Source organism: Saimiri boliviensis, chromosome 10 (assembly GCF_048565385.1).
Source record: "Saimiri boliviensis isolate mSaiBol1 chromosome 10, mSaiBol1.pri, whole genome shotgun sequence".
NCBI classification, from domain to species: domain Eukaryota; kingdom Metazoa; phylum Chordata; class Mammalia; order Primates; family Cebidae; genus Saimiri; species Saimiri boliviensis.
Window position 1 is genome coordinate 486,647 of NC_133458.1, and position 25,895 is coordinate 512,541.

At 47.2% G+C, this 25,895-nt stretch overlaps 1 protein-coding gene across 5 annotated transcripts in view; it reads right to left on the minus strand.

Moving 5' to 3' along the window:
* DYNC2I1 (dynein 2 intermediate chain 1) overlaps positions 1-25,895 on the minus strand; it is a 123,572-nt gene that overhangs the window by 11,463 nt on the left and 86,214 nt on the right. For 4 of the 5 annotated variants that reach the window (XR_012511975.1, XR_012511974.1, XR_012511972.1 and 1 more), the window contains one exon: positions 19,258-24,869. Coding sequence is in view for 1 of the 5 variants with exons in the window: in XM_074378834.1 (XP_074234935.1) it covers positions 24,671-24,869 (199 nt within the window). In the remaining 4 variants the exon portion in view is untranslated. Of the gene's footprint in view, positions 1-9,798; positions 24,870-25,895 lie in introns of those variants that run through there. The other variant, XM_074378834.1, reaches the window with a different exon arrangement.

Genomic DNA, 25,895 nt, shown 5'->3' on the forward strand with positions numbered 1-25,895 from the left:
GAGAAAAATCAGTCAATAGAATGAGACCCACCAATCACCAAGATGTTCTAATTCATAGAAAAGAGCTTTGAAATAACATAAATATACTGAAGATTCTACAGAAAAGGATACAATGCTAAGAAATTTTAGAAGACATTTAGAAATTTTTCTGAAAAGAATATTCTAGAAATAAAAAATATAGTATCTGAAATAAAAAATTTATTGAATGAACTGGTCACAGCGTTTGCTTTTGTAAAAACCTCAAAAAAGTTATGCATTGAGTATTTTCATTTCAGCTTCCTCTGCTGCCCACCTCTCATTGCAGATGAATAATCACTATGAATGGTGGTGACCAGGTGGGCAGGGGAGGGGCTTTTCTGAGTGCCTTAGCCCAGGCCTCTGGTCTGCCAGTTTTTAAAATAGCAATATTGGATGGGCACAGTGGCTCATGCCTGTAATCCCAACACTTTGGGAGGCCAAGGTGGACAGATTACTTGAAGCCAAGAGTTCAAGACCTGCCTGGGCAACATAGTGAAACTCTGTCTCTACTAAAAGTACAAAAATTAGCCTGGAGTGATGATGCGCACCTGTAATCCCAGCTACTTGGGAGGCTGAGGTACAAGAATTGCTTGAGCCCAAGAGGCAGGGGTAGCGTGAACTGAGATCATACCACTGCACTCCACTCTGGGTGATAGAACCAGTCTCAAAAAACAAACAATCAAAAAAGCAATGTCACTTCCTTCTTAGATCCAGTTATTAAGCCAGTCAGAAGGGATGAACAGGAAGGAATTCACATCCTTAAAGTCCAGGGGGGCTGTTACTCCAGTTACTTCTTTTTTATGGGGTTTTGTTTGTTGTTTTTTGTTTTGTTTTTGACAGGGTTTTGCTCTGTCAGGAGCACTGCAACCAGGTTGGAGTGCAGTGGTGCAATTATGGCTCACTACAGCCTCGACCTCCTGGGCTCAGGTAATCCTCCCAACCCAGCCCCTGAGTAGCTGGAACAACAGGCATGCACCACTATACCTGGCTCACTTTAGATTTTTTGTAGATGGGGTCTTACCATGTTGCCTAGGCTGGTCCTGAACTCCTGGGCTCAAGCAAGGAGGTGTTACTTCTGATCAGAGCAAGAAAGGTTGTGCTCCTTGGACAGTTTGCCCAGCCCAGTGGGTTTGTTTCTCCCCTGTCTGTGGCTAGTGTTCATCTGCCTGCATCCCTCAGTCATCCAACTGTAACCTCAGCCATAGCAGGTACTGCAGCCAGAACAGTGTTCTCAGCTGGCACCCCTCTCTTACACACTCTCTAAACCTTCGGAAGTCAGTAGCAACTGACCAGCATTTGCGCTAAAACAGAGATCCTAAGACTGACAGAACAGACACTTTGTAGCAATTAGATACCAAATTCGCAATCAATTCAAGTACAGCATCACGTGACAGATGGCAGATCCTGAAGGAAATCAAAGTATTTTACACCAAAATATATTTATTTGACATACGTTGTTGGTGTTGTTGCTTGTTTGTTTGTGTTTGTTTTTGAGACAGAATCTCACTCTGTCTCAAAGGCTGGAATGCACTGGTATAATCTCAGCTCACTGTAACCTCTACCTCCTGGGTTCAAATGATTCTCAAGCCTCTCAGCCTCCCAAGTAGCTGGGATTACAGGTACATGCCACCACACTCAGCTAATTGTTGTATTTTTGGAGAGAGAAGATTTCAACATGTTGGCAAGGCTGGTCTCCAATTCCTAGCCTCAGGTCATCTACCTGCCTCAGCCTCCCAAAATGCTGGGATTACAGGCATGAGCCACCATGTCTGGCCCCATTGACATATTTTGAAATGGCCCTGCAAAGCTGTCTCTGGTGGGGAAATTTTACATTCTGTAGAGAATCTCTTTCCCTTTTGAGATCTTTTTCCAATCCTGAAATGATTAGCTGAGAGTCTAGCACCTTTTAAGGTCTGAATAGGAGGAATTTGCCATCTGTTGCCTCTCAGGTGGCCACCTATAAGACTACATCTACATAATAAGAACTTCAGTCTTCACAACCCTTTATCTTAACCCAAACACTCCTTTCTATTGAATGCAGGTCTTTAGATGATAACTCTTTTGACCAATTGTCAATTAGAAAACCTTTGAATCCATCTCTGACCTGGAAGTCCCTTCCCTTGGAGTAGTCCTGCCTTTCTGGTCAAAACCAACATATGCCTCACATGTATTTATTGATGCCTCATATCTCCCTAAAATGTATAAAATCAATCTGTGCCCTGAATACCTTGGGCACATGTTCTCAGGACCTCCTGAGGCTATGTCATAGGTCATGACCTTTAATCTTTGCAAAATAAACTTCTAATTGGATTGAGACCTGTCTTGGACGCTCTTTGCTTTACAACAGATTTAAGAAGCTCAGAAAATCCCAAGCAAGGAAAAATCAGTAAAAAATAAAACATCTAATTACATCATAGTCAAACCACCGAAAATCAAACAAACAAACAAAAAGCTTACAATTAGCCAGAAAAAAAGATGCATTTTGTGTGGGGAGAAAAATACAAAACTCTTATCAGAAACAACGAACACTGAAGACCACGGAAGAGACCTCTACATGGTTGAAAGAAAAAATGTCAATCTAGAACTTAATATCTAAAGAAAATATCTCCCGAAAATGAAAGCAACATAAAAATAATTGTAGACATACAGTTTCCACCTGACCCCGTCCCCATATGCAATTTGGTAAGGTCACTTACACATGCAAAGCAGTATACAAACCAGTAGAGCACATCCTCCAGAAGGAAAAGGCATCCACAGGAAGGAAAGGTGTGGGGTGAGCCCTGGTGCTCATGGGAACTCCACCTCCTTCACACCCCCACAGCACAGGTGAGCCCAAGGCAGCCAGAGACACAACGTCGCTGCCCTACCCTGCCGGGTCACAGTGTTCATTCCAGATAATATTAGTAAAAAAATCCACTGACAATGACCTTTTTATCTTAAAATGGCAAACGGATATAATGATACGTCAGTTTTGAAAATAATATCATCAGTCCACAGGAGATCTTATTAGACTGTCTGAAGCTCAGACTCTTACATTACATCCAAAATACATGGGGTGTGTCACCCCACACCAGTGTCCACAGCTGACCATCTCCACCTTTGAGAATACTCTATTTTCAATAATAAATGCTGACAGAGTATCTGGAGGAAACAAAAGCAGAAAATAAGATAGGGAGGGAGGAAAAAATGAAACCCACAAGCATTCTCGCAGCATTACTGGTTTTTCTCACATAGCAATCTTATAAGTCCTGTATGAAAGATCCCAGAGGAATGAAAGGCACCAACAACTCAGATGCTATGATGATTTTTATTCACAACTTAGGAGTTTTATATGTTCAGAAGTCCCAAGACCAGTTATCCACACCAATCCCCTCAGGCACCGCTGCCACTCCCGAGGAAGTATCACACTGTTGCCCTCATTCACTTCCTCAGCTTAAGCCATCAGCCTGTGTATTAGTCTGTTCTCACATTGCTATAAAGAAATACTTGAGATTGAGTAATTTATAAAGAAAAGAGGTTCAATTGGCTCACAGTTCCACAGGCTGTATGGGAAGCATGGCTGGGGAGGCCTCAAAAAACTCTTGATCACAGCAGAAGGTGAAGAGGAAGGAGGCATGTCTTCCATGGCCAGAGCAGGAAGAATAGAGAAAAGGAGGTGCCATACACTTTGAAACAACCAGATCTCCTGAGAATTCACTCACTGATATGGTTTGGCTCTGTGTCCCCACCCAAATCTCATCTTGAATTGTAATCCCACATGTTGAGGGAGGGACAATCTGGTAGGAGGTGATTAGATCATGGGGGAGGTTTCCCCATGCTGTTCTCATGGCAGTGAGGGAGTTCTCATGAGAGCTAATTGTTGGCCGGGCGCGGTGGCTCAAGCCTGTAATCCCAGCACTTTGGGAGGCTGAGGCGGGTGGATCATGAGGTCAAGAGATCGAGACCATCCTGGTCAACATGGTGAAACCCCGTCTCTACTAAAAATACAAAAAATTAGCTGGGCATGGTGGCATGTGCCTGTGATCCCAGCTACTCAGGAGGCTGAGGCAGGAGAATTGCCTGAACCTGGGAGGTGGAGGTTGCGGTGAGCCGAGATCACGCCATTGCACTCCAGCCTGGGTAACAAGAGCGAAACTCCGTCTCAAAAAAAAAAAAAAATGAGAGAGAGCTAATTGTTTTTTAAGTGTTTGACAGCTCCTCCTTCACACACTCTCTCTCTTGCCTGCCACCATGTAAGATGTGCCTGCTTCCCCTTCCACCATGATTATAAGTTTCCCGAGGCCTCCCCAGCCATGTGGAACTGTGAGTCAATTAAACCTCTTTTCCTTTACAAATTATCCAGTCTCAGGGAAGTTCTTTATAGCAGTGTGAAAATGGACTAATACACTCACTAACACAAGAACAGCAAGGGGGAAATCCACCCCGTGATCCAATCATCTCTCATCAGGCCTCACCTCCAACATTGAGGATTACAGTTCAACATGAGATTTGAGGAGGGACACAATCCAAACCATAACAGCCTGACTAAAGTTAAGCCCTTCAGTGAACTAGGCTGTGTCTCAGATGGGCTCCCCAGGAGCTCCCAGCAGGACTCCTTCAGGTGTCACAGGGCAACCCAGGAGCTAGAGGAGCAGCCACAGTTCCTCTGCCTGTGCAGCTTGGGCAAGTCCCCCACATTACCCGAGCTTTGATGTCCTCATACATAAAATGGTTATGAGAGGAGCAGCTCTAAGCCCCAGGAAACAAGATGCAGAAGCACCTAGGAGAGCAGCAGCAACATGCTGAGTACATGCCATGCACACACCAAGTACATGCCAAGCACATACAAAATACATGCAGAGTACATGCCAAGCACACAGTCCTTTTTAGTTGTATTAGCAGCCACCCGTGTGAGATGCAGGCTTCTCTTAAGCTCTTTTACTACATTCCAGAAACTACACAAGTTTACAAAAAAAAAAAAAGTGGTAAATACCAGTGTTTACAAAGTAGTTCCTTTAGAAATCCTACACAGAAACTACCTAGAATTCAACCTTTCCTCTGAGAACAAATAGCTGCTTTTTAACCCAAAAGTAGGTTATGTTATTTTAATTTAGGAGAACATCTGGATTCCTTACAATTAGTTCTTACGCTAAATAACTAAGACATTTCCAAAGGGCCAAGAGGTGATTAATTACAAACCTTCCCCTCTGGGTTCACCCTGGAAACACAGAACTTTCCTTCATTTCTGATTTTCTCATAGACCTCCTAATTCTGACATCTTATGACACTGTGTTACAGGATCTGTGCACACCAGCTGGTGCCTGTCAAGGCCATGGCCAAGGCCACTGACCTCTGTTCATTGGTTTATTTACCAAGCACCTCCCATGGGCCAGACCCTGCTCTAGGCAGGAAGAACAGCAAAAGGTGAACCATAAACCAGAATCTCCCGGTGTACAAGTCTTCAGTGTGCAGAAGGTGACAGTGCCACAGAAGGCAGGCACCGCGTGGGTGGAAGAGGGGCCAGGTGCCTGGGGCAGGCTGCAGGGGTTTGCTCTGCCCATGCCTGGAGAAGGCAATCAAAGATGCCTTAAAAGGACAATTTTATTTTAGACTTTTCTCCTACTTCTGGGTCAGTGTTTGTTGTTCTGTTGCTATGGAAACACCAAAACCCTGGATTCTTTTTTACTAATAAGTGGATTTCTTAGGCATGACCATCAGCCAAAACATGCTAATGGATTTGGTCTTTGATTTTTTTCAAATTAAACAACCATATTCATCCATAATTTAACCACGTACTTAACTGTTCTTCAGAACTGACATAGATGAAGGCATGCATTTATTTCATTCCTACCTTATCAGGAATTGTGCCAAACATTTTGTGTGGATTATTTCATTTACCCTACATAGCAACTCTGTGAAGGAGGCATGGCGTCCCAGTTCCTTAAGGAGCCCCAGGCCAGACTGAGGTAACTGAGATTTGAACCCCCTTGTCTAGCTCCAGACCCTATGTTCTTAACCACCATTCTGTTTAAAGGCCCTTTTAATGTCATCATTTTTAGAGCAAGGGAGAATTGGAGCAAGACAAGACAGGTATTCACAAATTCCTCAAGTGCCACTTTCCCTGTAGAATTCCAGTAGAAATAAATGGGTGTTATGGTTTTAGGAAGGGTAATAAGAAGAGAAGTTTATCTGTCCATAAACATCAGAAAGAAAAATGGTGAGGGTTAAGGTGGCTTGTCAAAGTCGCTGAGTCATGGGCTTGACATGGTTCACACATGAGGAAGGTAGTTGAGCCCTGTCCCAAGAGGTCACCTCTTACCCATAGTGTCTGGAAGGATAATCTGCTAAAAGGGCCAAAATATGTAAAACAATATCTTGTTCATTAAAACTAACACGAATTTAGCAGTCAGCAAGTTTGAGCTTATTAAGAGTCCAACTCTGCCCCTAAGGGGATAACAGGCTTCAGAAAAAAACAGAAAGGGTCACATGTACATGCACACACACGTACGTGCACACACAGAGAATACACATACATGTGCATGTGCACATGCACATGTGCATACATGGACCCACATAATACCCATGTGCACATGTGCATATATGCACACAAATACACATGCATGTGCATGCACAACATACACACATGCATACATACACATGAATGTGCCTGCATGTGCACATAATACACATACATGCACACATCTGCATATGCACATAATGCACACGTGTGCACATGTACCCATGTGCATACATGAATACACATAATACACATACTTGCACACACTATATATACATGCACACACACATGCACCAACTTCTCTCTCGATGCACAGACATTTCTCAAAATAACCTTGGACACTTAGCATTTGGGGATAGATTTATTGACACCTTCTCAGCAGAACATTGGGAATAAGACTCTAAACTGGCCATAGGTCCCTGATGTCACTGTGGCACCTTCCAATGCATGACTGACAAAGCTTCTGAGTCCCCAGGAGTGAGCTGGGAGCACCACAGCACCACACATAGCTGACTGGTGCTGTGAGGAGGGCTAACTGCTCAGATATTTTGTGCATTTAGTGATGGTAAGCAAGTTCAGCATCCCAAGGAATTGTTTGGCTTTTCCCTTGGTCAGCTCACAAGGTGCTGTCCTGGACATTGTTTGGGTCTTTTTTGGAACTCAAAGTGCTCATGACATGTGACAGCAATTGTGTTTTTCAGGAATCTGCAGAGAAACTGAACCAATAGGATGAACATAGGCATTTAGAAGGAGATTTTTACTGGATATTGACTCACACAGTGATGGAGAAGTCCCATGATCTGCTGTCGGCAGGCTGGAGACCCTGGAGAGTCAGTGGTGTCTTTCCAGTGCAAACCCAAAAGACCAAGAACCAGGAACTCAAATGTTCAAGGGCAAGAGAAGATGATGTCCCAGCTGAAGAGGGGAGAGCAATCTCCCTTTCTCCACCTTCATGACCCATTCCAGCCCTCAGAGAGTTGGAAGGCACTCATTCCTATTCTGGAGTGTGAGACTATACTCAGTCCAATTCAGATGCTCATTTCATCCGCATGCCCTCAGACACACCCCAGAGTCACATGTGCCAGCTATCTGGGCACCTCTTGGTCCAGGCAAGCTGACACATAAAATTAACCATCACAACATTTTGCCATGTAAGGATGTGAAAGGGCTGATTTGGCCAGGCTCACTGCCAGAGCCTAGTTGAAGCAGGCTCTAAACTGGCCATAGCTCTGTGCGTGGAGGACAGCTGCTCCCAGATGAGGGAAGGAGGCCGGGGTCTCCACACAACACACTCCTGGCCAGTCCCTAATTCAAGCTTGTGCCAGACACGCATTCTGCATGGGGCCAAATTAGGATGATTTTAACCTGCGGATCCTACAGCCACAGCCACAGACAAGATGGAGACAAGGACACATGGCCATGTCCCAGAAAAACTTTGTCTGCAGCTACCCGCCTGCAGGTCTAGACTCTCACACGAGAGAAAAATGGGCTTAAAAAAGTAGTTAAGCTATTGCTTCAAGACCATTTCACAAATCTAATGACAGGCAAAACTGGACAAGTCCAAGTACGAGTAAGGCCTTTTCCAATATTACAGAAAAATCTGCAAGACAGTTCAGAGCTCCGTCATACCTGCCAGAGCCCCGAGTCTCTGGGTGACACCAGGATAAGACATGCATTTCCACTTCTCATCCCTGTGCCTTTGACTGTCCCACCCCTCCCCCCGCTTCCCCAGCTCTGTGGCTCCCCACAGGGCTGTGTGTATTCTGTGATGCTGGCACATTTCGGAGGTCATGGGCTCTGGAGCTTACAGGAATTGGGCTGGACATTACAAAGCGCCATGTGGGGAGAGCTGTGGGGACTCGAGGGCCCTGTCTCATGGAAAATATTCAAATCCAAATGTTAATAAAACATCACACGGGTCAAACAAAATATGCCTGCAGGCAGGACCTCTGATTTATGCAATGCTGGGCTTCTCCACCTACCCGCACCACAAGGCCAGAACCACCACTTAGTACAGAATGTGCTCCCAAGTGGATGCTTAGAAGTGTTTGTTGAACTGAACAGAGGTGAATTATAGGCTCTTACCCCAAGACTGTGAAACAGTAGACATGTTCTGTGAGAACCCAGGGGACCTTTTTCCAAATCTGAGGCTCATTAGCTCAACTGTTGGAGGCTCTGGCCCCGCACAGACTGAAGCCTCCACTCAGGGCCAGCCCCGGTTTAGGGCCAGCGGACAGCAGAAGTGCAGCAGGGTCAGGGCTGTGGTCTGTGCAGATCCTTTGGTGCTTGTGGAAAATCAGCTGAAGGGAGGGCACGGCCCAGAGCCAGAGGCAGCTCTCCTGCATGAACGCTGGAGGAGACAGCATGATCAGAGTAAAGTGGTATCTTCAGGGATGCTTCCTCTGACATTATTTGATGATCTCTTTCTTAAGAAAACAAAGGAAGCAACAACGTTTCTACAAGCCTCTTCAGGTATCCTAAGTGATTTGTATTAGAAACCAGAGCCTTTGGAAACATCTTGAAATCATACTCTCCATACTCACCCCAAAATACCAACAGTAAAGTAGACCTTACTGTCCCACTAGAATGGGTACTTTCTCTTGAGGAAGGAGATTGTCTAAAGACAGTAACCGCAGGTGAGGCTGGTCTAGGCCTGTTGGATGGGGAGGCGGGGCCAGGGTGAGGGGGTGTGTGGCAGGGAGGTGGAGCCAGGATGAGGGGTGTGGTGGGGATGTGGGGCCAGAGTGGGGGGCGTGGGGTCAGAGTGAGGGGTGGGGGAGGCGGGGCCAGGATGAGGGGTGGGGGGAGGTGGGGCCGGGTGAGAGGTGTATGGGGGAGGTGGGGACAGGGTGGGAGGTGGGGGGAGGCAGGGCCACGGCAAGGGGAGTGTGGAGAGGTGGGTCAGGGTGGGGGGAGGGACTGCTTCCCCCAGAAGGGACAAATGAGCTGAATTGTCATATCACAAATAGATTTACTATGCATGTCCTGATTTCCATAAACTTTTTAAAAGACTCTAGAAATGCTAAAATATTCAGAGCATTCTCTCTGGATGGTGAGAATATTTTTTTCTTATTTATAATATAATTTCAGTTATCTTCAATATATAAATATTACTTTTAGAATTTATAAAATAAATATAATTTTTTTTTAGAGAGTCTCACTGTGTTGCCCAGGCTGGAGCGCACTGGCACGATCTCAGCTCACTGCAACCTCTGCCTCCTGGGCTCAAGAGATTCTCCCACCTCAGCCTCCCAAGCAGCTGGAACTACAGGCACACACCACTATGCCCATCAAATTTTTACATCTTTAGGAGAGATGGGGGTTTCTCTGTTTCCCAGTCTGGTCTTGAACTCCTGGACTCAAGCAATCCACTTGCCTTGGCCTCCCAAAGTGCTGAGATTAGAGATGTGAGCCACTACACCCAGACTAAATGTAATTTTTAAAAGAATATATGTATGATGCCCTGGCCTTAATAAGTGCCTGATGCATGATAGGTGTATTAGTCTGTTCTCACACTGCTAATAAAGACATATTGGAGACTGGGTAATTTATACGGAAAAGAGGGTTAGTAGACTCACAGTTCCACATGGCTGGGGAGGCCTAACGATCCTGGTGGAAGGTGAAGGAGGAGCAATAGCACATCCTACATAGTGGCAGGCAAGAGAGCGTATGCAGGGGAACTGCCCTTTATAAAACCATCAGATCTCATGAGACAGTTACTATCTCAAGAACAGCACGGAGAAAAAACCTGCCCCTGTGATTCAGTTACCATCCACCAGGTCCTTCCAAAAAACATGTGGGGATTATAGGAACTACAATATAAGATGAGATTTGGGTGGTGACACAGTCATATTATTCTGCCCCTGGCTCCTCGGAATTCTCATGTCTTCACATTTCAAAACTAATCATGCCTTTCCAACAGTCCCCCAAAATCTTAACTCATTTCAGCATTAAATCAAAAGTTCACAGCCCAAAGTCTCATGTGAGACAAGGCAAGTTCCTTCCACTTATGAGCCTGTAAAATCAAAAGCAAGTTAGTTACTTCCTAGATACAATAGAAGTACGGGCATTGGGTAAATATAGTTGTTCCAAATGGGAGAAATTGGTCAAAACAAAGGGACTACAGGGCCCATGCAAGTCTAAAGGCCAGTAGGGAAGTCAAATTTTAAAGCTCGAAAGTGATCTCCTTTGACTCCATGTCTCACATCCAGGTCATGCTGATGGAAGAGGTGAGCTCCTATGGTCTTAAGACAACTCTGCCCCTGTGGCTTTGCAGAATACAGCCACCCTCCTGGCTGCTTTCACTGCTGATGTTGAGTGTCTGAGACTTTTCCAGGTGTATGGTGCAAGCTGTCAGTGGATCTACCATTCTGGGGTCTGGAGGAAGGTGGCCCTCTTCTCACAGCTCTACTAGCCAGTGCCCCAGCGGAAACTCTGTTGGGGGGGTTCACACCCCACATTTCCCTTCTGCACTGCCTTAACATAGTTTCCCCATCAGGGCTCTGCCCCTGCAGCACACCTCTGCCTGGATATCCAGGCATTTCCATATATCCTCTGAATTCTAGGTGGAGGTTCCCAAACATCAATTCTTGACTTCTATGCATCCACAGGACCAACACCACATGTAAGCCACCAAGGCTTAGGGCTTGCACCCTCTGAACCTAAGGTGTACATTGGCCTATTTTAGCCATGGCTGGGACACAGGGGACCAAGCCTGGAGACTACACAAATAGCAAGGCCCTGGCCCAACCCATGAAACCACTTTTTCCTCCTAGGCCTCTAGGCCTCTAGTGGGAAGGGCTGCCATGAAGACCTCTGACATGCCCTGGAAACATTTTCCCCATTGTCTTGGCAATTAACATTTGGCTCCTTATTAGTTATGCAAATTTTTGCAGCTGGCTCAAATTTCTCCTCAGAAAGTGGGATTTTCTTTTCTGTTGTATGACCGGGCTACAAATTTTCCAATCTTTTATGTTCTGTTTTTCTTTTAAACATAAATTACAATTCCAAATCATGTCTTTGTGAATGAATAAAACTGAATGCTTTTAACAGTATCCAAGTCATCTCTTGAACACTTTACTGCTTAGAAATTTCCTCCACCAGATGCCCTAAATTATCTCTCTCAAGTTCAATGTTCCATACATCTGTACGGCAGGGGCAAAATGCTGCGAGTCTCTTTGCTAAAACATAACAAGAGTCACCTTTGCTCCAGTTCCCAACAAGCTCATCTCCATCTGCGACCACCTCAACCTTGCCTTCATTGTCCATATCACTATCAGCATTTTGATCAAAACCATTCAACAAGTCTCTAAGAAGTTCCAAGTTTTCCCACATTTTCCTGTATTCTTCTGAGTTCTCCAGACTCTTCCCACCACTGCCTGTTACCCAGTTCTTATGCTGATTCCACATTTTCAGATATCTTTATAGCAGCACCCCACTCCTGGTACCAAATTACTGTATTAGTCTGTTCTTGGTGGTAATAAAGACATACTAGAGAGGGGTAATTTATAAAGGAAAGAGATTTAATGGACCTACAGTTCCACATGGCTCAGGAGGCCTCACACTCATGGCAGAAGGTGAAGGAAGAGCAAAGGGATGTCTTACATTGTGGCAGGCAAGAGAGAGACCATGTGCAGAGGAACCACCCTTTATAAAACCAAGAGACTGCATAAGACTTATTCGATCTCATGATAACAGCATGGGAAAGAACCACCTCCATGATTCATTTACCTCCCACTGGCATCCTCCTGCAACCCATGGGAATTGTGGGAGCTACAATTCAAGATGAGAATTGGGTGGGGAGACAGCCAAACCATATCAAACCACATCGTATGTATATGCCATTCGCCACCTTCCCCCATCTACTTTTTAGACATATATATAACCTATCAGATACATACATCTGTAACATATATATATATATATATATATATATACACACATACACATAACATATATATATATGTGTGTGTGTGTGTGTGTGTGTGTGTGTGTGTGTGTTCTTTTTTAATTTTTGAGACTAGGTGTTGCTCTGTTACCCAGGCTGAAGTGCAGTGGCATGCTCAAGCCTTACTGCAACCTCAACCTCTGCAGCTCAAGCCATTCTCCTACCTTGGCCTCCTGAGTGGCTAGGAATAGAGGTGTGTGCCACCATCCACTCCCAGCTAATTTTTTTTTTTTTTTGTAGAGATGGGGTCTTGCCTGTAGGGCTGTTGGGGCCCCACAGGGTCATGGGGTGTCTCTTATGCTGTGCTGAGGTGCAGGATCCGAGAAGTAAAGAGACAGGACACTGAAAAACTGGTGAAGAGAATCTGGATTCAGGGGGCCACACCACCTGTGAGCAGAGATCAGCGACAACCCCCAAATGCCCCAAAGCATCTGTATTTATTAGGTATAAGCAGGGGTCAGGGTTGTGTGTGATGTCATCATCTATAGGCTTAGTAATAGGGCATACATAATCACGAGTTACAAGTGAAGGGACCACCCTATTATGTCACTTGGGCAGAGAGGTGGGCCATGCACAGTAGGGGGTCGTGCTGTGCGTAGTAGTAGAGAGTTGTGTACAGAAAAGGGGTCCACCCCCATTAAGTCACTGAGGCAAGGAGGTGGGCTGTGTGCAATGGGTGTTGTGTGCAACACTTCTTATCTGGGGGCTGGAGACTTCAAAGGATTTTGAATAGAAGGATACTGAAAGCTTAATGCAGTGAGAGCTGACAGGCTTGTGCTCTTAAGATATTTAAGGGAGGATGATTTGATCTAGCACAGACGCAAAAAAAGACTGACAGGGTGTATAGCCGCTGTGTATAGCCCATTCACACCAGAGGGGTTCTTCTCCCTCGTTTATTTCCAAGTTCTCAGGCCTGAGGCCTACTTTCCACAGTAACCAGATGCAAGGTACTACAACTCCTTTATCAGGAGAGTTGCTTGCTCCAAGCCTGCCACACAGCGTATGCCCTTTCAGGCAGGGACGCCACCGCCTGGGTCTTTGGTTCTTGTCCTGGTCTGGCTGTTTTCCCATGTACTGCTTCTGTTCCGTGACTGCTCTAGGCATTCCTCCTACTACAAACTACTATATGGTTATATAAAAGGATTATATAAATCAGCACTAAATGTGTCAGTACAGCTCCGACTACGATACTTATATGATTATACAGAAAGATTATATGGAACTAAGTAGATAAAAGTATTAAGTATGATTATATAAACTAGATATATGTAAGCTGTAAGTTATACTTCAAGCACTAATTAAATAAACTAATGTATGATCATATATGCAGGATTACATAAAGGGACAGCTGAGCAATAACACTATAAATTAAGACATTCTTCAGGTACTGGATGTGCCTGGGGTCTGGAAAGTTCTCCTTCCTCGGTGCCCATGGTGGGTGTTACCCACACCTGCCATGTTGCCCAGACTGTCTCAAACTCTGGGCTCAAGCAACCCCCCTGTCTTGGCCTCTCAAAGTGCTGGGATTATGAGAGGTTGTATTTGTGTCCAAATACAGTGTGTGCAGGAACCTTGTAATATGATCTCACTTCACAGTTTTTATTTTTATTATTTTTTTTGAGACAGTCTCTCTCTTTGTTTGGAGGCTAGGCAGGAGCCCAAGGCAGTGGCCCCTAGACTTGCCACCATGTGCAGGAGGTGCTGAGACTCACGGAGTTTTGAGAAGGCACAGACCAGAGGTGGAAGGTGTGGTGGGTCCTGTAGGGTGCTGAGGACATCGGGCAGCTGCAGGAGAGTCCCCGCAGGCTGATCCCATGCGTGCAATATGAAGCTGTAGACTCTGTCTTATGATAGAACCAGGGGTTCACCCTCCTTTTCTCCCTTTTCACAGTTCAAGGCTCCTTTTTATTTCCTCAGGATTATTTTTAAGATTTACTCTTCTGCTTTTACTGTCATAGGTGGTACAGAGCCCACCAAGACCACCTCCTTAAGGAGTAAAAAAATCCAACTGCCATTGGAGATCTCATCCCAGCATCATAGAATAGGCTTCTCCAACCCAGACCAGCACCACAGAAGAAGCTTCTCTAACCCAGGCCAGCACCACAGAAGAAGCTTCTCTAACCCAGGCCAGCACCACAGAAGAGGCTTCTCCAACCCAGACCAGCACCACAGAAGAGGCTTCTCCAACCCAGACCAGCACCACAGAAGAGGCTTCTCCAACCCAGACCAGCACCACAGAAGAGGCTTCTCCAACCCAGACCAGCACCACAGAAGAGGCTTCTCCAACCCAGACCCAGTCCCAGGGCCACAGAAGAGGATTCTCCAACCCAGACCAGCACCACAGAAGAGGCTTCTCTAACCCACACCTAGTCCCAGCACTGCAGAAGAGGCTTCTCTAACCCAGACCAGCACCACAGAAGAGGCTTCTCCAACCTAGACCAGCACCACATAAGAGGCTTCTCCAACCCAGACCAGTACCACAGAAGGGGGTTCTCTAACCCAGACCAGCACTACAGAAGAGGCTTCTCTAACCCAGAAAGAATAAGCTCCTTCAGCTCCTCAGAACTGGTGCAAGCTCCTCCCTGAGCACCCACCCACACCCCAGACAGGTGAGCCCCAGGTGAGGTTAGGGAGCTGAAAACCCAGAAAAGCCCGGGAAGAACCACGAGGTTCCCTTCTATGCTCTGTTTGCAGTCTCCACCAGTGACATCTCCCAGCACCCAAGTGCTCCTCAGACTGAGTGCACCTCCCACACAGGTGCCAGGACAGAGGCCAGCATGTCCCAGGGCTTTCCGCACCCTCAGCCAGGCAGATGTCCCCAGCCACCCCAGCTCATGGGGGTGGTTCTTTTCCATGCTGTTCTCATGAAAGTGAGTAAGTCTCAAGCAATCTGGTTTTTAAAAGGGCAGCTCCCCTGCACATGCTCTCTTTCTTGCCTGCCACCATGTAAAACATCCCTTTGTTTTTCCCTCACCCCAGAGATCCTGCCCGATTCTGTGAGGGGTCTGTCTTCAGAGCATCACCTGCGGCCCTCAGCTCCCCTCATGACTGTGCCAGGCTGGGACGGAGCCACAGCCACAGGCCCTAGCATGCAGTGCAGTGAAGATGGAGGGAACACAATGAAGACACCAGACATACCTCCTGGCTCAGTCAGCCACGCAGCCAAACAAAACTAGGGGGAAGCCAAACTCTCTGAGCATCAAACATTCTCCTTAATTCCATTTTCTAGATGGCACAGAATTAAATGGAAAGCTTTTAAAATAAAAACATGGCCTGAGGATCTACAGGTATGAAGAGAAGTAGGGGAGTCCCTGGGGGGGGGGCTTCAAAGACTCACTGGACATGGTATCTAACGGCAAGAAATTTACCAATCTAACAGAGCCAGGTGCCAGCAAATGAGGAACGCAGAGGGTCCAGGCAGGTGCGGAGTGGGAGGAGGCACTGTGGGGGGAGACTCTGACCAGGAATGTGGAGGCCTTTAGGGATGGGCACCCCCAGTGAGCTGGGAGTTGCAGCACTGCGGCCTGATGCCCTTCCTCCAAGGAGGCCTGGGGTCATGGAGGTCGCAGTCCTGGAGCTGTTTTGGTTGCAGCATAGATGGGCTGTGTGCCTGCAAAGGGCTCCTGAAAGGCCTTTGAAGTCTAAAAACTCACAACATGACTGTTTTCTGCCTTTTGATTATTTTTTCACAAACTTCTGTTAAAAACAGAAGATTTTTTTTAAACAGAAATCACCAATAGTATACATGAACAGAAACATAGAAACTGAATTGTGTTCAGACACTTTAGTCCATTAAGTTAAAAAGAAAAGTTGGGTCAAAAGCATTACCAATAAGGTATTATTCTTATCTGTACAGCAATGCTGATAAGATTGTCTTTGCAAAAGATTCATTCATACACTCAGGACACACACATGGAGTGCCAGGCTCAGTATTTGCTTATCGAGCCCGGCTGAGCTCTGAGGGTTGGGACTTTTACAGTGGTAAAGGAGAGCAAAGTCTCTGCTTCCTGGAGTTTATTTCAAGTGGGCAGAGAGAGGCCCTAGAGAACGGTATCTGCCAGGAGGGAGCAAGGAGGAAGGACTTAAAAGGCGGCTGCCTGAGTCCAAACTGCGTGATGGGGAGGCTGCCCTGAAACGTGACCTCATGTCGCCCACCTTCCCAGCTGCAGATAGCAGAGCCTGAATGTTTTAAGCAGAAAGTTCATAGATTTATCAGAAAGGTTGGGATAGCCAGGTGTGGTGGTGGGCGCCTGTAATCTCAGTTACTAGGGAGGCTGAGGCAAGAGAATCCCTTGAACCCCGGAGGCAGAGGCTGCAGTCAGCAACACCAGCCAAAGGCTGCTTTGCGGGAGGGGCTGCCCCAGCTGCTGGTCCCCTGCCTGGCCACAACAGCCCACCACACAGGCCTAGACCTGCCTGCCTCTGACTCGCAACCCTGAGCTGTGGGACACAAAGGGGGGTTTTGTGTTCCACCTGGGGAAGACAGGATTTGCACGTGGGGACCCACGAGGTGGACAGGATGATCCATGCCGGGCTCCACAGGCACCGGCGCCGAGGAAGAGCCACCCAGGCAGAGGGAGGCTTGGCTGCGGAGTCTGGGACTACAGCAGCGGGAGATGAGTAGGAAGGAGAAGTGGACCCCACGTCGCCACCAGGAGCCCAGGCTTGTCCCTCAGGGCTGTGAGGCAACCTCGGCACTGTGGAATGAGTCCCTGGGAAAGGGAGTTCCTGGGCATCTCCCTAAGGTTATTGCAATGGTCCAGGTGGAAAGCCAAGGGCTGATTCACCGGCGCTATTATGAGGAATCTGTAATAAAATTTATTTTCTTCACAAATAGAGAACTTCTACGCCACACCAGGACAAATGTCCCCTGTCACAGAGCTGCCATGAATCCAGTTTAACTGCCCTCTTTTGCATCAGAGAGCAAATTAAGGAAACTGGTTAAGACTATGTGCATGAAAATACCACTTGACTAGACTAGAAGTGAAAAGACTCATCTAACATCAGTCACAGATCCTTGCTGTAGGACCAGGCTAAGGGAGATGCACACACCATAACGCACCAATGTAAATGTCCGCAAGAGAGATTGATGGATAGGAGATGGATGGATGGATGCATGGACGGACAGATGGGTGGGACGGGTGGATGGATGGACGGACAGATGGGTGGGATGGGTGGATGGATGGACGGACAGATGGGTGGGATGGGTGGATGGATGGATGGATCAATGGATAGGTGGGTGGATGCTAGATAGATGATAAATGATAGATGAATGACGGATGGATGGGTGGATGAAAGATAACAGATCCTGATGATGATGGATGGATGGATGGATGATAGATGATAGACAATGGATGAATAATGGACAGATGACTGGGTTGATGGATGGGTGGATAACAGATAGGTGATGCATGGATGAATGGATGGATGGGTGGGTGGCTGGGTGGATGGATGGATGGATGGATGGATGGATGACAGATGATAGATGATGAATGAGTGGATGATGGATGGATGGGTGGATGACAGAGGATGGATGAATGGGTAGATGGGTGGATGATAGATGATAGATGATGGATGAGTGGATGATGGATGGGTAGATGATAGATATATAGATAATAGATAATGGATGGATGGGTAGATGGATGGTAGCTAGATAGATGATACATGATTGTGTTCTGTACATGCTCCTAGATTTAATTTGCAGCCTGAGTTTGAGAATCAGGCTCTGAGCATGCATGTGATGTCAAATAAGTATGTGTGACAAGAAAGCCTGGGTCCCTGATGCTGTTTGCCAAATGCCCGAAATGCTCTAGAGAGATTGCATTATGAGCTTCAACCCCAGACTGCTGCATGTCCAAGGTTGGGGCGTTCTTCCCTGCCCTCCTCCCACAAGCTCTGATGGGCCCCAGCTCTTCCTCTCAACAGGGCTTTGTTGGCCGCAGCATTTGGCAGCAGGAGGGGGCAGGCAGGGCCCCACAGCCCTGTGCCCTCTTCAGGTTTTTCTGTGAACAGAAGGCGTGAGCTCCACATCTTTTTGTGGTGCTCAGGGCTTGCTCAGGGGGTTGGCACTGTTTGGACACTCTGCAACTCTGGACGTCTTCCTAATTCTGGGTTTAAGAGCCAACAGGTTCCGAGAGTCATAGCTAAAAGCCATATTCTGCCAGCAGCATCAGCCCAAAACAAGCATGTGCACACATCTGTTGGATTCTCATATCTATTCTCATGTAATTGATTCCAAACATCAGCAGAGAAGAAAAGGAGATCATTGTCAGTCCCCTAAAATGTCAACAGCTATTAGGTAGACACTATTGTTTATTTTCAGTAGGCAGAAGAGTAAACCAAGGCAGAAATCACTTACTCTAGATCACAAAGCATTTCACTGCTGAACATGGCACACTGCAAGTTCCAGTGCCTGGCGGGCACTGGGTAGTGACTGCGTGAGGCTCTGAGGTTATATCTGCTGGACACCATGCCCCATGTTCAGCTGTGTGAATAAGAACATTGCGGTCCCCCCTCCTGGGAAGCAGAGAGCTTGCCCTGTTCACTCCTGAACCCTGATCGTGACCGTTTCCAGCATGGTAGAAACTCAGTAAACAGGCTCCAAGCAAAGTGCAGAACCCACACCACTGCCCACATTTTCTACTCCTGGAAAGCCAGACATGTTTTTCTAAGTTTATCCCACTTTTCAGAGGTGAATGGTTGGTCTAGAAGGAAGCCTGGGAAAGAACCTTCCAGACTGTGTGGATGAGGAAGGCTTGGCCATACAGAGAAAGCCCCCCCCCACCGACACACTCACCTGTCCTTTCTCTTCTCCTTGCACCTCCACCATCTGGTCCTGTTGTCAGGAGCAGCGTCCCATAGGGTAAGGGTCTTCATTATCCTCTGCAGAAGGTTTCTTTCTCCCTGGGTTCTCCCCCTGCAGTTAACAGGACACAGGCTCAAGCATGCTCAGTGAACAGGACCCTCTGGTCCACATAGCAGTGTTGCTCTATTATTAGAGTGTACTACTATTAGATGGAGATTCAGCCATGGGAATCTAAGCATAGAAGATAAAGAAACAGGACAAATAATAAATAAAAAGCCTGTGTCTGTTCAGTCTGCTATAACAAAACACCACTTGTTGAGTAGCTTGTAAACACAGAAGCTGACTTCTCACAGCTCCAGAGGTTGAGAGTTCAAGATCAAGGCACCAGCAGATTCCACATCTAGTAAGGGCCTGTGTCTCAGAGACAGCGCCTCTGTGTCTGCACGTGGCAGAAGGGGCAAGAGGTTTCTGGAGCCTGCATTAACTCCATTCATGAGGGTTCCACCCCCATGACCCAGTCCCTCTAGCACCATCACCCTGCCGGGTAGGTTCCAACATAGGAATTGTAGGGCAGTCATCTAGACCAGGCATCCCCAAAGTGCGGCCCCCTCAAGCCATTTATCCGGCGCCCCGCCGCACTTCAGGAAGGGGCACCTCTTTCATTGGTGGTCAGTGAGAGAAGCACAGTATGTGGCAGCCCTCCAATGGTCTGAGGGGCAGTGAACTGGCCCCCTGTGTAAAAAGTTTGGGGACGTCTGATCTAGACCATGGCAGATGCCTTTGAAGTAAAAGGCAACCTTGGCTTTGTGCATTCCAGTAATTGGAAGACATTTTAATTGTAGATGTATATAGGTGGTAATCACAGCTTGAAGCTGAACCATAGAGCTTCATGTTATTTCTGAGGCCACTGGAATTCCATAGGGGTTGTCTTTGTTTGCAGTTTGGGGGTTCGTGTGTGTTTTCCTGCTCTGTGGCTTTTCTGCAATGCACGTTCTCCATTCTCCCCACACGGGATACGACAGCCCTGACTCACACAGATGCTTCCTTCGCTACCATGACCTCACTTCCCAATGCAAGACTCAAACTCCACAGGATCACCACCTTAGATATGGGCCCTTAGGGATCCACAGCTTTTACCTTAAGGGCAAAACCTCCTCCGGCTCTGCAGTGAACTGGCTGAGCACACTTGAGAAAGGACACTGTTGACTCACAGCAATTTCTCTTGGAGCAATGCAGGCAAAATGCTGGGAAGTGTGGCTTCAGATCCTGCCTGGTTCCTCACTGCGCTAGTAAAGGCCCTGGGACCTGCTCCGAGGGTCTTCCCTGAGCCCTTGCCCTGCTCACAGCCTCACAGCCCGTGCGATGGCTATGGTGTCTCCTGGCTAAGTGCGTTCCAGTGGGAAGCTCTCCATGAATGCTCAGGTGTCCTCAGAACCTGACTGCTGAACAGGTATGGCTTCAGTAGAAAGGATTTTATCCAAACAGTGGCCTTTTAAAGTAGTTCACTTCAATGCCAATCAAAAACAGAAGATCTTTAACAAATAAAAGTAATCCCTTTGTTCAAAGATAGAAATTGCCTCCCCGCGACATGGAGAGACTGGGTTGCCAGGGATATTTTTTAGAGTAAAACTTCTTAGAAGAGAGTTTCTGGCCATGTTGCTCCTTGTGGCATGCCTGGCTCTGGAATTCTGATGCATCCTAGAGGACAGGGGTGGGGATGGCAGGGCCGCTGGACAATTGCTGCCTGTGTGGCCGACTCCACCCTGCATTGTGCCACCTTCCACAATGGCCTCCCATCAGCATCTGCCCTGATTCCTCCCCGCACATTCACAGAGCGAGGGAAAGCTGGATTCACACCTTGCAGCTGCTGAGCCTGAGCAGTCACTAAGGGGCCCCACAGGACCAGGGCACAGGGACACACTGCAAGCCTGGCTTATCTTGAACCTGTCAGGCTGATGCCGAGGGGGCTGGCTAGGCCAGAGTCTCAGGCAATATGGTTATCTGCAGAGATGGGGGACAGGCCTGTCACCTCCCGACACGGCATGGGGCGCCTATCCTCACAGGCCTCTCTCTGTAACCACCCAGGCATCCCAGGAGAAGCCCCCTCCAGGCACAGAGCTGGGGGCAGAACCACAGCTGCTTTCAGAGGCCTGAAGCCTACTGGGACCTTCTTTCACTCCCAACGGAAAAGAAGCCACCATCTCTCTCTCAGGACACTGTGAAACCCTCAGGCTGGAAAGAGAGAGAAAAAAATCTGGTCCAGTGGACACTGAGCCCAGCCCTTGACTAAGGAGGGCAGGTGCACAGAGACCTCTGTGAGACCTGGACCAGGCCTGCCATGACCGAGGCGTCATCAGAACAACAGAAACCCCAAACCCACCCCCGCCAACAGTCCAAGTAGCACTAACCCACACATTACTTGTTGGAAGAGAGCTCTCTGAGGTGCCGTGCAAGGGGAAGCCCTGAAGCTAAGGACGAGCTGACCCCCGCTGAACCCAAGCTGTCGCTAGAGGAATCTGGAGCAACCTGAAAACTCAAACCCAGCCCAAGCCCTGATCAGTTTAACTCAAGCCTCACCACCTCATTGAAGGCCAAATAAAAGGAAAGGCATAGCCACGTCCAGACCAAAAAATAAAAGACAATGATGTACCTCCCTCTCTACTGTCCATACAACAGGTCCAACTTTCAACCAAAATGCTCGAGTAGCACAGAAAAAGGCAGTAAAAATGCATTCCCAAAAGACAAAACAACCATCAGAACGAGACAGAGATGTGACTCAGATGTTGGAACTATTTGACAGGGGATTTTAAATAAATGTAACTGACACATTAAAGGCTGTGATGGAAAATGTGGACAACACGCAAGATCAGATGGTCTGGGGTAGGTGCGGTGATCATATCTGGAATCATATAGAGGCTGGGCACGGTGCTCACCGCTGAAATCATATACAGGCCAAGCACAGTGCTCACACCAGGAATCACACACAGGCTGAGTACGGTAGCTCACACCTGAAATCATACACAGGCTGGGTGCAGTACTCACACCTGGAATCACATGCAGGCCAGGTGTGGTGGCTCACACCTGGAATCATATATAGGTCAGGCACGGTGCTCACACCTGTAATCATACACAGGCTGGGTACAGTAGCTCACACCTGGAATCACACACAGGCCAGGCATGGTGCTCACACCTGGAATCATATAGAGGTCAGGCACAGTGCTCACAGCTGGAATCATATGCAGGCCAGGCATGGTGGCTAACACCTGGAATGATATACAGGCCAGGCATGATGTTCACATCTGTAATCATAAACAGGCTGGGTGTGGTAGCTCACACCTGGAATCATATATAGGCCAGGCATGGTGCTCTCACCTGGAATCATATAGAGGCCAGGCATGGTGCTCTCACCTAGAATCATATAGAGGCCAGGCATGGTGCTCATACCTGGAATCATACACAGGCTGGGTGCAGTAGCTCATACCTAGAATTACATACAGGCTGGGCATGGTGCTCACACCTGGAATCGTATGGTGTGGTGTTCAAACCTGGAATCATATGCAGGCCAGGCACGGAGGCTCACACCTGTAATCATACACAGGCTGGGTGTGGTAGCTCACACCTAGAATCATATGCAGGCCAGGCATGATGCTCTCACCTGGAATCACACACAGGCTGAGCACGGTGCTCACACCTGGAATCATACACAGGCCAGGCATGATGCTCTCACCTGGAATCACACACAAGTTGGGCGTGGTGCTCATACCTGGAATCATAACACAGGTCGGACATGGTGCTCACACCTGGAATCATATGCAGCCCAGGAATGGTGGCTCACACCTGGAATCATATACAGGCTGGCTGTGGTGCTCACACCCAAAATCATACACAGGCTGGGTGCAGTAGCTCATACCTGGAATCATATATAGGCCGGGCATGGTGCTCACACCTGGAATCAAACACAGACTGGGCATGATAGCTCAAACCTGGAACCATGTACAGGCCGGGCACAGTGCTCACGCCTGGAATCGTATAGAGGCCAGACACAGTGTTCATGCCTGGAATCATACAGAGGCCGGACACGGTGCTCACACCTGGAATCAAACACAGACTGGGTGTGATAGCTCAAACCTGGAATCATGTACAGGCCGGGCACAGTGCTCACGCCTGGAATCATATAGAGGTCAGACACAGTGCTCATGACTGGAATCATACAGAGGCCGGGCATGGTGGCTCACACCTGGAATCCCAGCACTTTGGGAGGCCAAGGTGGGCGGATCACTAGAGGTCAGGAGTTCAAGAACCACCCTGGCCAACATGGTGAAATCCCATCTCTACTAAAAATACAAAAATTAGCAAGGTGTGGCACATGCCTGTCATCCCAGCTACTCGGGAAGCTGAAGCACAAGAATCACTTGAACCCAGGAGGTAGAGGCTGTAGTGAACTGAGATCACAGTTGGCTAAAACCCCCAGAACTCTCCTATCTTTGTGCCATGGTTTGAATGTTTGTCCCCCTCCAAAATTCAAAGCCTGGAACTTAAGCCCGAAGGTGACGATATTAAGGGGTGTGAGAGGCAGAGCCCTGGTGAATGGATTGGTGCTTAACAAGAGACTGAAGGCCCCAGAACCTTTCTGCCCTCCATTCCCATGCAACGGTGAAGTCATGAGGTGCTGCAGGAAGCAGGGGGCAGCTGACTGGACATGAAACCCATTGCGCCTTGAGGCTGGATTCCACCTCCAGGAAACAGGAAATGAAGATTTCCGTTACTGATGAATTATTCAGCCCAGGGCGTTTTCTTTTTACAGCAGCACAATTCCTAGTTGCCCTGAGCTGCAAAATTCAGGGGAGTTTATTTACTTGTATTATTTCTACACAAAGGACAACTTTTAGTACTAATGGGAACATGCCTGGCTTGCTCTGCAAATATGACAATCCAAAAATGCCATAAGAAGGTGCCCAAGAATTTCAAGAAAAAACTGTTGGCAGAGGTCATTTCAACAGAGTAATTCCTTTTAATTTAGACATGTGTAGATATATTTTATGTATGACTAAGAAAATAGTTCATTAAAATATTTTTTCATGGTAGGCTCTTTAAAATCTAGTAGTAATGTGAGAATATTTTAAACTGTTCTAAAAATAACTAGAAATACTCTCAGAAAAGAGCACCCTGAACGTGGCTCTATACACTCCCCTGGAAGTTTCGTAAATGCTAAAATGTTCTGTTTCCATTCAAAAGTAGTGATTTAGTGAAAATACCAAATATTCTTGAAAAATAAATTATATACAGAATATACATGGTCTATATACATAAATATACTTGCACACAAACGTAAAATTATCCACCTTATAATTACATCTTTTACATTTGGGTTATTACAGCCACACTGTCCTCTCAGCAACACCCACTACTTGTGCAGTATTTCTCCCTTCCACAGGGCTTCCTGCAAAAGCAGACGCAGCCTGTTGCACTCATCCGCCTCTGGGGCTGCCCACTGCCTCTTCAGGTGCTGGATGTCAATGGAGCCAGAGGCCCTGGCTAACACCAGGGCCAGGAAGCTGCCAACAACCTTCTCGGGCTCACCCACCACAGCCATGGTCACCAGTCTGCAGGGAGAAGTGCAGAAGCAGAGGATCAGTGCTCACACAGGGACATTCAGGTGTATCTGAGGATCAGTGCTCACACAGGGACATTGTTATGTCAGAAGATCAGTACTCACATGGGGAGATTCAGTTATGTCTGAGGATCCGTGCTCACACAGGGACATTCAGTTATGTCTGAGAGTCAATGCTCACATGGGGACATTCGGTTGTCTGAGAATCAGTGCTCACACAGGGACATTCAGTTATGTCTGAGGGTCAGTGCTCACATGGGGACATTCAGTTATATCTGAAGATCAGTGCACATATGGGGACATTCAGTTGTATCTGAGGATCAGTGCTCACACAAAACATTAAATTATGTCTGAGGATCAGTGCACACATGGGGACATTCAGTCACATCTGAGGATCAGTGCACACATGCAGACATTCAGGTATGTTTGAGGACAGTGCTCACAGTGACATTCAGTGATGTCTGAGGATCAGGGCTCACACAGGGACATTCAATTATGTCTGATTATCAGTGCTCACACAGGGATTCAGTTATGTCAGAGGATCAGTGCTCACATGGGGACATTTAGTTATGTCTGAGGATGAGTGCACACACGGGGACATTCAGTCATGTCACATGGGGAGATTCAGAGAGTTAGTGCTCACAGGGGGACATTCAGATACGTCAGAGGATCAGTGCACACATGGGGACATTCAGTCACATCTGAGGATCAGTGCACACACGGTGCATTCAGTTACATCAGAGGATCAGTGCTCACCCAAGGACACTATGCCTGAGGATCTGTTCTCACACAGGGACATTCAGTTACATCAGAGGATCAGTGCTCACATGAGGACATTCAGTTGTATCAGTGAATCAGTGTTCACACAGGGACATTCAGTTATGTCTGAAGATCAGTGCTCACATGAGGATATTCAGTTATGTCAGGCTCAGTGTTCATACAGGGACATTCAGTTATGTCTGAGGGTCACTGCACACATGGGGACATTCAGTTATGTCTGAGGATCAGTCAGTGCTCA